This window comes from Microtus oregoni, unplaced genomic scaffold (assembly GCF_018167655.1).
Source record: "Microtus oregoni isolate MIOR12 unplaced genomic scaffold, Mior012 000046F_ref0000063, whole genome shotgun sequence".
Taxonomy (NCBI): Eukaryota; Metazoa; Chordata; class Mammalia; order Rodentia; family Cricetidae; genus Microtus; species Microtus oregoni.
This window is the reverse complement of record NW_024543220.1, coordinates 74,466-86,445: the sequence shown is the minus strand read 5'-3', so window position 1 is coordinate 86,445 and position 11,980 is coordinate 74,466. Positions and strand designations below refer to the sequence as shown.

General features: G+C 44.9%; 1 protein-coding gene across 1 annotated transcript in view; it reads right to left on the bottom strand.

Moving 5' to 3' along the window:
• Positions 1-2,172: 2,172 nt before the first annotated feature.
• LOC121435610 (ubinuclein-2) overlaps positions 2,173-11,980 on the bottom strand; it is a 74,278-nt gene continuing 64,470 nt past the window's right edge. The window contains exon 16 of the mRNA XM_041635070.1: positions 2,173-2,222. Within this exon, the coding sequence (XP_041491004.1) occupies positions 2,211-2,222 (12 nt within the window). The 3' untranslated portion in view covers positions 2,173-2,210. The remainder of the gene's footprint in view (positions 2,223-11,980) is intronic.

The following is an 11,980-nucleotide window of genomic DNA, read 5'->3' as shown; positions in this document are numbered from 1 at the left end:
CTGGAAGAAATTGCAGCTAGAACCGGGAAGGCAAATGGAGTTGCCTTGGTAAATGGAGTTTCTATACTGTTAGGCTCTTTTTTAAAATTTTATTTTTATTTTATTGGTGTTTTGCTTGTATGTATGTCTCAGTAAGGGCGTTGGATCCTGTAGTTAACAGTTGTGAGCTGTCATGTGGGTGATGGGAATTGAACTCAGGTCCCCTGGAAGAGCAGTCAGTGTTCTTAACAGCTGAGCCATCTCCCAGTCTCTACTTTAGTTTCTATGGTATGTAGGGGAACCTGTAAGGACATGGGAATGAAAGCTGGTACCCAAAGCACAGAACTACGCTGCAGCATCCCCAACAGCCTCTGCCACTGAGGGTGGGTGGAGAGCAGTCGATGTCAAAACAGCTGTGTCATTTGTACACTGCCAGCTCTAGAGGAGAGGCTCGTGCCTATTCGCATCCTATTACTTAAAGGTCCTAATTGTAATTAATGTTATTTTCAGACACGCTGGCCTGGAATTCACTTTGTAGGCCAGACTGATCTCAAACTTAAGGATTCTCCTGCCTTAGCCTCTATGTTACAGGCGAATGCCATCATGCCCAGTCAAGGTCTTTTAACCAAATCCATTCTGTTGATAGCATTCTGTAGTGTCCAAATTGCAGGACATTATAATCAGAAGAAAATGTGACGACTAACTAGCAAGCTGGACATACTAAGTGCAAGCAGGGACAAGTTATTCTTTCCCCTCAGCCACAGGAACCTCCAAGGGGATTCCGTCCTCTCCTGCTATGAACTGGAGGTGGTTCACACAGCTCCTCTGGACATGCCAGACCATCTTTGGTTCTGGAAAGTTTCAGTCTGTACACTATAACACCAAACCTAACAGGATGAGACATTTCCCTTCGCCTGCAGGGGTGCCCCAGGCTGCACTGCAGCCAGGAGTTCTGAACACCCCAAGCTGGTCTGCTGAAAAGGGTCCCTGCTGAACCAGCTCAGGCTCAGCACCAGCGGAGAGCACCCTTCGGTTCTCAGCAGGGCTCCCACCTCCCACAAGGCTGCTGCATCGGTATATTCTTTTCTACACCTGGATGGAATTCAGCTCTTCTGGGTAGCACACAGGGTTTGTGATTTCTTTCTTATTCTTACCATTATTTAAAATCTCTTTTTCTAGGTATCAGTCTCAGACACTGTCAAATCAAAACACAAGCTGTCATTGTCACTGAAAACTCTGCTGTGCCGGCTGGGAGGTGTGTGGCAGAAGGGCCATGGGTCAGCGTGCTTTGTTTCCCACGGGAAGCAGAGGCCAGGTCTCCCTTGGTCATTAGAGATGAACACCGGGTGAGCGCCATTTCTAGCGACAGATTGAGAATGTTGCTTCTTTTCTTGTAGCGTTTTCTTTTTCATGGGTTTGCAAAAGCTTCTCCAGTCTCTAGCCTCTGTGGGGGACCCTCGCTAGCTGCAGGCTTGGGTTTTTGCCCCAGACCTTCATTTTCCAGCAATTCTCCCTTCTATTGGGCCATCCCATCCCTCTGAGTTCTCCCTTTGGCTGGACTTCTCCCCCCACCCACACCCCAGCAGTACTGGGAACTGGATCCAGGGTCTCATATGAATTTCTTCTTGAAAATGGTCAAATTGGCCTCCCTTCCTCAGTGAGGCACATGGAGACTCTGATAATGCCAATGATTCCACGAGCAGCTGTCTTCTGCAGGCGCTGGCCCCGACTGTTCACACCAGCCGCTCTGTCTTCTGCAGGCGCTGGCCCCGACTGTTCACACCAGCCGCTCTGTCTTCTGCAGGCGCTGGCCCCGACTGTTCATCTGGAGACTTTTAGGACCGCGTCTGATACCAATCTCAAATCCTTCAAACTCTAGAAGGTGTGCTGGTCACATTGTCAAGTCTCTTGAAGGTCCCTCACTGGGTTTCAAGTGAAGAGGAGCTGCTGCCAGAGAATCCTCTCCTGATCCATGGGGCAGCCCAGAGGTAGACGCTAGTGGTCCTTCCGGACAGAGCTAACGGCTGCATGTGTCATCCAGCTCCTCCTCCCCTTAGAACTCGGAAGAACACCTATTGCTTTGTTCTCAGCCTTTGGGGTCTCTGGTGAAAGTGACACAGAAGTCCCCATCTTAGTAAGTGAAGTTACCATGGTTAATCTCTCTTCCTTATGAACGCCTGTTCTTGAAGCACGTTATCAGACGGACCAGAGGTGTCACAGAACAGTTTGCCTTATGAACTGGGCTGTGTGGAGATAGTTAAACAGAACTATTAACTATTTTTATATTGTATTCTTACCTGGGCATTTCAATAAAAAAATACAGAGGATGTATAGGTTTCACATTTTATACAATTAGCTGTGCAAAGATTTCTGTCAATATAGAACACCTTTAAGTATTTGTGAAAACTTTAACATAAAAACCACTTTTCTGGCTGGGCAGTGGTGGCGCACACTTTTAATCTCAGCACTTGGGAGGCAGACAGGCGGATCTCTGTGAGTTCGAGGCCAGCTCGGTCTACAGAATGAGTTCCAGGGAAGCCAGGACTACACAGAGAAACCCTGTCTTGAAAAACCAAAACCACCCAAACAACAACAACAACAAAAAAATTAAACCACTTTTCTGAAGCCTGATTTCAGCCGAAACAAATGAAAAGGAGGCCAGAACACAGAGGCTGGAGGAGGGACAGGCAAGAGGCCCTGCTGCAGCATGTCCTAGCAGTCTACACTGGAGGAGGGACAGGCAAGAGGCCCTGCTGCAGCATGTCCTGGCAGTCTACACTGAGGGGAGGAGGAGGGACAGGCAAGAGGCCCTGCTGCAGCATGCCCTGGCAGTCTACACTGAGGGGAGGAGGAGGGACAGGCAAGAGGCCCTGCTGCAGCATGCCCTGGCGGAGGAGGGACAGGCAAGAGGCCCTGCTGCAGCATGCCCTGGCGGAGGAGGGACAGGCAAGAGGCCCTGCTGCAGCATGTCCTGGCAGTCTACACTGGAGGAGGGACGGGCAAGAGGCCCTGCTGCAGCATGTCCTAGCAGTCTACACTGGAGGAGGGACAGGCAAGAGGCCCTGCTGCAGCATGTCCTGGCAGTCTACACTGAGGGGAGGAGGAGGGACAGGCAAGAGGTCCTGCCTGCAGCATGTCCTGGCAGTCTACACTGAGGGGAGGAGGAGGCTGGACTGTGCACTCGAACTTGCCTCTGGGAACAAAGCCTCAGTCTGGCACAGTAGAAGGTCAGGCCATAGATTCCTATAGAATGCATGGCTGGGAATGAAAATAATGAAACAAAAACAAAAACAAACAAAAAACTACAAAACTGATCATCTTTGGCTTTTTTCTAGGATTTTTCTGTCACTTGAAACTCTGGGTGAGTGACAGGGTAGGGACCCTCCCACAAGTTTTTAACCTTGCACATACCATGCATATACATTAAGATTCACTCCATGTGTTACTGAAATCCTGAGCTAAAAACTTAGTTTGGAGTGGTCTTAGGTTAGTAATGTCCCTAAAGCCTGGAAGATGCAAACTCAGATATTCTTTTTTAAAAAAATAACATACTTTGGGGCTGGAGAGATGCCTCTGTGGTTAAGAGCACTGACTGCTCTTCCAGAGGACCTGGGTTCAATTCCCAGCACCCACATGGCAGCTCACAACTGTCTGTACCTCTAGTTCCAGGGGACCCAAAACCCATGGCAAAACATCAATGCACATAAAATTCAAAACAAAACAAAACAAAACCAAGCTGGGCAGGTGGTAGCGCATGCCTTTAATCCCAGCATTTAGGAGGCAGAGGCAGTTCGAGGCCAGCTTGGTCTACAAGAGCTAGTTCCAGGACAGGCTCCAAAGCTACAGAGAAACTCTGTCTTGAAAAAACCAAACCAAACCAAAGACCAAAAAAACACCTTAAATCTGGGACTCAAAGAAATCATAGCTAACATTCTAAAGTGTAGAGATCTGTGTAGGAGGACATAGCAGCTTGGGAATGCACACTGTAAACCAGCTTCCAAGAAGAGTAAGCAGAAATCAGATTCTTGGTTTGATTAGTGTTTGAACTGGGGCCTGTGCTTTGCTCTGGGACAGAGCTGGTGCTCCCAACTGACTTGCTAGTCTGTCTCAGGACCTTGGCCTCATCTCTTCCAACATACCACCGGATAAACCCAGAGAAACACAGAAACATGGGTTAAAATACCAGTTAATTTAAGAGGACAGTCACAATGAGAAAATAAGTGAGCAGGCCACTAGATAAACCCAAGGGGAACAAATCAGATTAGGAATGGGGAAACGGGCTGGGATGCAGCTCAGTTGGGAGTGTTTGCCTAGCAGACACTGGCCTGCTGTTTGACCTTCAGAGGTGTAAAACCTGGTGTGGTGGTACAAACCTGTGACCTCTGTGACCCTAGCACTAAGATGGTGAATACAGAGGTAAGAGAAAGTCAGTCTCAGCTACATTTCAAGTTCAATAAAAATCACCAACTCAAAGGTCTTGGAGCAAAAAAAAAAAAAAAAAACAGAGGAAGCAGGGTGTTGGTGGCACATGCCTTTAATCCCAGCGCTTGGGAGGCAGAAGCAGGCAGATCTCTGTGAGTTTGTGGAACAGAACCAGGACAGGCTCCAAAGCTACAGAAGCCAAAAACCAACCAAACAAACAAACAAAAACTAAATTGGACACAAAACAGTGAAATCTGAGAGCACCAAAACAAAGCATTAGAATGACATTATTTTCTGAACAGAAGCCCCAGAAAGGGAAGAAAAGCAACAAAATTACACTTTTCAGTGAGAAATGAAAAAGTAACAATTACAGCTCAACTGTGTTTAAACACTAGACTTAGAAAGTTTAGTCCATAAAAAGCCCATCTGGAAACTTTCCTGAAATACATAATTTTATGATAAATTGGGAATATACAAATATCTTACCCTCAATATACTACTTAACTAACAGGCACACAAAAAGAGAAAGGTAAAACATGAGTAAGAAGATGCCATTTTATACCTGTGAGGATAGGTTAGATCTCACTGAAGAAATGAAAACTAGGGGCTAGAGAGGTGGCTCATCAGTTAGGAGCACGAGTGGTTCTGCAGAGGACGTGAGCAGTTTGCAGTGCTCATGCCTACTGTAGGTCCAGCTTCAGGGCATACGGTGTCTTCTGGCTTCCATGAGTAGCTACTGCGTGTATGTGCTGCACGTATATACCAGCAGGAAAAGCACTCATACACATAAATACTTTTAAAAATACAACCACAATGAGCATGTACCCAGTGACATTCAGAGTTCTTTGAAAAATTAGTAGGGAGGAATGACAAGATTGAATAAAAGCGAAAAGATGACGTGCATAAGCAAAATGGAGTGTGAAAACTGAGAAGAAGATATAAAGCATGATACAAATAAAGGGAGCTGTGAGTGCATGTCTAAGGATTTTCTGTGACTGTTGCTTTATGTAAACATTAGAAAACATACTTGAAATAATTCAGTTTGTGTGTGCATATGATCTACACTTCCAAGCAACTTTATTTCATAAATAGCTTCACAAACTGCAAGCTGGGCGAGATGGTACTCCAACACGTCTGTAATCCCTGGACTGGGAGGTGAAGGTGGCTGAGTTCCAGGCCAGCCTGAGCCCATCTCATAAAACACAACTAAAATCAGAATAAGCCCCACACTTAATAAAGTCATGATGGCCACCCTGTCTAAGGTTCCAAGAACCAAAGTCCCAGACCTAGATGAGGAAACAAAGCATCACTGTGTTGACAGGTGGTCGTCACTGGGGTAAAAGCTGCAGCTCAGCGGCACAGCGCTTGCTGCGTTCTGGCCTCTGCACTCAACCCACAGAACCCCAGTTAGGTTTGGTTAGATTTCACTGGACAGTAACAGGAATACTAGAGTATGGCAGTTTAATGACAGGATACAGCTCATGCATTGAGTTCATGCGTCCTATGTGTGAGACTCTGGTTCAATCCCCAATATTACCACCATCAAAATTAAAAATGTTTAGCAAAAGTGCCGGGTATATCATAAAATTTGAAAAATTAGTGGGCATTTGGGTGTGGTGGTGCAATCCTGTAATCCAGCACTCAGGAAACTGAAACAGAAGGACTTTCTATTTAAGGCCAGATCCTGCGGCAACAGCAGTGAGGGGGAGTGAGAAAATGGAGTGCCACGTGGCAAGCGCTGGCGTGGCGGCTCAGTGGTCTCTGGGCCCTATTTCTAGCACAGCAAAAAAGAAAGAAAGAAAATGAAAAAGAAAGGGGGAAAGCAGAGGACCAGGAGAAAGGAAAGGAGCCTCGCTGCACACTTGCGGCATTCAGAGGAGGAAGAAAGATGAGGGCGGGAAGAAGACAGTGCAGTATGGACAGGAATCAGTAGTAAACTGGCGAGGCAGTCTGCAGTCTCAGCAGTCAGGGGATTGAGAAGACAGCAGAGCTCAGTCACGAGCTCTATTTTAAATACGATGCATTACAACTCTTTCTCCTTATCTTTCCTAGGATTATTTCCATTAGAAGAATTCTATCCTGCCACCCTCAAATCTAATACTTTAAAAACAAAAATAATCAAAGGACTTTAATTTTTATTTTAAGGGTATGTGGGTTTTGCCTGCATGCATGTCTGTATAGCAAGTGCCTGCCTGGTACCCAGGGAAACCAGAAGAGGGCGTGGAATATCCTGAAAGTTGCAGATGGTTATGAGTTGCCATGTGGGTGCTGGTAATTAGACCTAGACCTGGGTCCTCTGGAAGAGTAACAAGTGATCTTAAGCACTGAGCCATCTCTCCAGCCCCCTACTAATATGACTTCATTCCTTCCCTATTATTTTCTCTACCTAACTACCCCCTTCAGCTCCTGCTTTGACATTTGACAGAGTCTGTGTGGACAAGGTTGATCTCAAACTCAAGATCCTTCTGGCTCAGCTTTTGAGAGCTAGGGTTACAAAAGTGTGAAACCATGTTCGACTAATAACATTCTTTAACACAAGTAACAAAAATCAAATAATAGAGACTAGGATATTTTCACAAACTATACTATCAGTAAGTTAAACTACAATATGTAAGACCTTTACAAAGAAAAGCGTAGAGCACAGAAGGCAAAAACCATCTGAAAAAATGAACATATCAATATACCACAAAGAAATTTGTATTCTATTCTTTGTTTTGTTTTTCAAGACAGGGTTTCTCTGTGTAGCTCTGGGGCCTGTCCTGGAACTCAGTCTCTAGACTAGGTTGGCCTTGAACTCACAAAGATCTGCCAGTCTCTGCCCCCGAGTGCTGGGATTAAAGAAGACTTGGCCTGTATTCTATTCTTAAACCACTTTATAAATTTAATTCTATCTAAGTAAAAATTCCAACTTTGTAGTAGTTTGAATGAGAATGGCCTCCATAGGGTCATATATTTCAATGCTAGGTCCCTTGTTGGCAAAACCATTTTGGGGAAGATTAGGAGGTGGTCTTGTTGAAGGTACCAGGCCCAGTTCTCTCTCTCTCTGCCGTATGCCTTATGGATCAGATGAGAGCTCTCAGCTGCTGCCCCAGTGTCATGTCTGCTTGTTTGCTGCCATGCTCCCTGCCATGATGAAATGGACTAAGCCTCTGAAACTTCAAGAAAGTCCCCAATTAAATGCTTTAAAAGTTGCCTTGGTCATAGTGTCTCTTCATAGCAACAGAAAAGTAACTAAGGAAAGTTTAATTTAAAAAAATGTGCCTGCATGTTTATTTGTGCACCATGTATGTGCCTGTTCCCCAAGGAGGCCAGAGGACACTGGATGCCCCAGGACTGGAGTTACAGATGGTTACGAACTGTCAAGTGCGTGTTGAAAATCCCACCCAGGTCGTCTGGAGGAGAAGCCAGTGCTCTGAACTCCTAAGCCAACTCTCTACCCCATTCAGTTTAATTTTTTTAATGCAATGTGATTTTTTTTCCTTTTATTTTGGAGAGGGTCTCATACTGTATACCTCTATCTTGGAACTTGATATTTAGATCAGGCTGACTTTGAACTCAAAGAGATCCACCTGCCTCTGTCACTAGAGTGCTGGGATTAAAGGAATGTGCTACCCATACCAAGCACAATGTGAAATTTTTTAAAAATATAAGATTTCTACACTTTTATGCAAGTAAGGTTTTGCTTCCATGTATGTCTGTGTACCATGTGCATGCCTAGTGCCCACCAAGGTAAGAAGCATTGGATACCCTGGAGCCAGAGTTATGTATGGTTGTTAGCTGCCATGTGGGTCCAGCTGCATGAAGAGGTGTTCCTAACTACCAAGCAACTTCTCCAGCCCCACACAATGTGAAATTTATATGACAATAAAAATCTAGCTGGGCAGTGGTGGTGCACACCTTTAATCTCAGCACTCAGGAGGCAGAGCCATGCGGATCTCTGTGAGTTCAAAGCCAGTCTGGTCTACAAGAGCTAGTTCCAGCTAGGGCTGTGACACAGAAACCTCGTCTCAAAAAACAAAACAGACAAGAAAAAAAAATCACAATTGGCTTACTCAACCCAGGTGGGCTGTGGACAACTGGGGACTCAATGGAAAGCATGCTCTAAGTCCCCAGGAATGGCAAGCAGTATGGCGCTGGTGCCGACGTACCAAGTCTCACCGGGCTTCATATTCTCAGAGCTCAGAAGCAGGCCCTTCTGTACATGAGAACTGGACAGAGGATAAAACTGGCACTACGAATTGATGGGGGGGGGATTACTAGGTGGTCTGCAGGAAATGCATTAGTATACAAAACTGACAAATGAGTGACAGAAGAGAAAATAAAGGTAAGCTTCATCTTCAAGGAGAAAGTTTGTGGTCTAGAATAGGAAGCATGTTAGAAGCAACCCCTGAAAACACCTAAATACTCTCACTCAACTCCAGCCCCATCCTTTGTGATCAGGTTTCATTATGTAGCTTAGGCTGGTCTCAAACTCATAATTCTCCTGCTTTGGCCTCCTGAGTGTGTGCTGCAATACTTGCTAAATTCAAGTATTAAAAACCAAGGATTTGCCGGGCGGTGGTGGCGCACACCTTTAATCCCAGCACTTGGGAGGCAGAGGCAGGCGGATCTCTGTGAGTTCGAGACCAGCCTGGTCTACAAGAGCTAGTTCCAGGACAGGCTCCAAAACCACAGAGAAACCCTGTCTCGAAAAACCAAAAAAAAAAAAAAAACAAAAAAACAAGGATTTCTGTTCAGTAAAGGACGCCATACACGAAACTAAAAGACAGGGAATGAATAAAATATGACATCTAAGACTGACAAGAGAATAGTATCTACAATGAAGACAAAACGTACAATTGACCAGATTGGCAAAGATGAGCAAGTAATTTCCAGAAAGAGAGACGACCTGCAGCTTTTGTTGTTTTGTTTTGCTGAGGTAATAAGGAATTAAGGGCGAACTAGGGTATCCACCTCTAGGGAATGAGTAGTTTAGAGTGGGATAGGATACACACTCAGGAAAAATGATGCAACAGACCTCAGAAGCACACGAGTACACAGAACAATGCAGACTAACCCAACAGATAAGGCAGGAGACATTTATAGCACAGCATCAATTGTATACATTAAGTCTGAGCGCGCGCAAAGCAATGCTACTGACCAAGATTTATGCACAAGGGAACATGTCAAAAAAGGGACAGGTGCTTATACGATGGGGCAGTACTGGGTGAGGGATGAAAGGACGGCAGGACAGAGTGCATAATCAGGGAAGAGAATGCTTTTGGACTGACACATTATAAGCCATAAATGCTTACATACAGTTTGGAACTGCAGCAGCCAACGGGCTATGAAGAAGGTCAGAGGCCAGCAGAGAGCAGGCTACCTGTGAAGAGGTGGGCTTCAGTGACCACTAGATAAAGCTTCACCTGCACCTGGTGGCTTCTGAAAGTCTGCTCAGCTACACAAGATTCCCCTTTCTTTCTAAATTAGGAGTTTCTGACACCTGCCATAAAAGCATTTTAGCCGGGTTTCTTCCATGCCTGGGTGCTAAGCAGTGATCAAGATTTTTGTAAGGTTATTACACTTCTGTCTCGGAGGGACAGGAAAGAGGAAGCATGCGCTGAGAAGCAGACAGAATGACTGCAGTAGCTGCCATTAGCATGTACTAGGCACTTGGCTAGGTGCTCTCCACGTCTAACCCAACCATTCTCACGGCGGGGCAGGGAGAACACATCTTCAGCCAGAGTTTCCTAGTGGAGCCATGTGAGCCCGTCTGTCTAATGACAACTTGTTCTCCCCTTCACATATGCCACCCTACCAGTAAAAACATTAGTGGGGAGGCAGTGAAGGCACACATGCCAGGACACAAGAGCGGTAAACACACACAGAAAAGGACAAGCTACGTCAAGGCACATGTGAATGACACACAAGTTTTTGAGATGACAAAACATACTAATATATATATATATACACACACACAGACACACACACAGACACCTAGACAAGAGGCAACTTTCATTGTACTTGGGAAAACACAGGGTTTCCCCTACTACTCTCTTTTTGATATCAAAACCAAACCAAACCAAAAATCATGCTATGTAGTGTTAATCTGATTTATACAGCCAGTCTTACCATGTTAGACAGTATTCCTACACTATTGCTGTAACGCTAGAAACATAGACACAAATCTCTACACACTCACTCCTAGAATATGTAAAAGCAAAGTACCTTTGTAGACAATTTGTTAAATCTGACTTGAAACTCCATCTTGGCCCTTTCCTAAGTCGCTTTCCATTTTGTTGCTTCCATGTTGTAAGATAAAACCCGCATAGTTTTTCTTCCTTTTGAGTCAGGGTCACACTATATAGTTCAGGCTGGCCTGAAACTATAGCTGTAGACCAAGATGGTCCCAAACTCAGCATCTTTAATCCTCTGTTGGTGTTAGAAGCTTACCCTAACACACTTATTTTTCCAGTCTAGTACTACTTCCTTCTATGTCTCCACCTGGTCTCCATTCAGGTCCACATGACAGAATTGGTCTAACCCACTTATTTCTTGCTCTCTAAACTATTAGCTTATTTGGAAACCCTTTAGTTCTTTGGATGACTTTCTTCATAAAGTTTTCTGAGTTTCATTTTTATATACAGAATAAATGATGAAACAAGATTATGCCAGAAACAATAGCACACAGCTGTAACCTAGCATTAAGGAGTTTGAGGTAGGCCGATTGCAAGTTCAAGGCTAGTGTAGGCCACAAAGAGAAACCATGCCAAAAAAAAAAAATTAGTGCATACGAATAATAGCAAAGCTATTACTTATTTATTGCTTTGTGGAAGACAGTGTGTCAAACCAACAATGGATTTTTTTAAAGCACATTTTATTTAGAGAGTGAGTGTGTGGGAATGCATGAATATGTAAAGGTCAGAGGATAACTTTCAGGAGGTTGGTTCTCACCTTTCATCATGTGGGCGAAGGATCACACTCGAGCTATTAGGCTTGGCAGCAGGCATCTTTACTCACTGAGCCACCTCGCTGACCCACTAACAGATCTTTTAAATACCTTGACTGATGACAATGGCATCTGTAGGGGCCCAGAGAGATGGCTCAGTGCCCAAGAGCACATTCATTCCTCTTCCAGAGGACCCAAATTCAACTTGCAGCACCTACATCACATGGCCCACAATTGCCTATAACTTTGGCTACAGAGGATACAATACTCATTTGGCCTTCATGGGCACTTACATGCACACTCATATACCCACAAGTGGACACACATACGTAAGCAAAAATAAACTCTTAGAATAATATGCAATGGTGCCTTTAATACATCAAAGTTATACACTGACAAAAGATGACGCCATTGAGTAATTATGTCAATTTTTCCTCTGTGTAACAATCCTGGCTGTTCTAGAACTTGCTTTGTAGACCAGGCTGCATTCACACTCAAGAGATCCACCTGCCTGCCTCCCGAGTGCTGCCAGCCACAACCGCCTGGCATGCCTAATTACTAACTCAGGTATTTTGGAGGTCTGGGGAGGCGTTAAGAAGTGCTTCCGAGGCCAACAGGATTAACAGGCAAGACACAGCTAATTGGTACTTC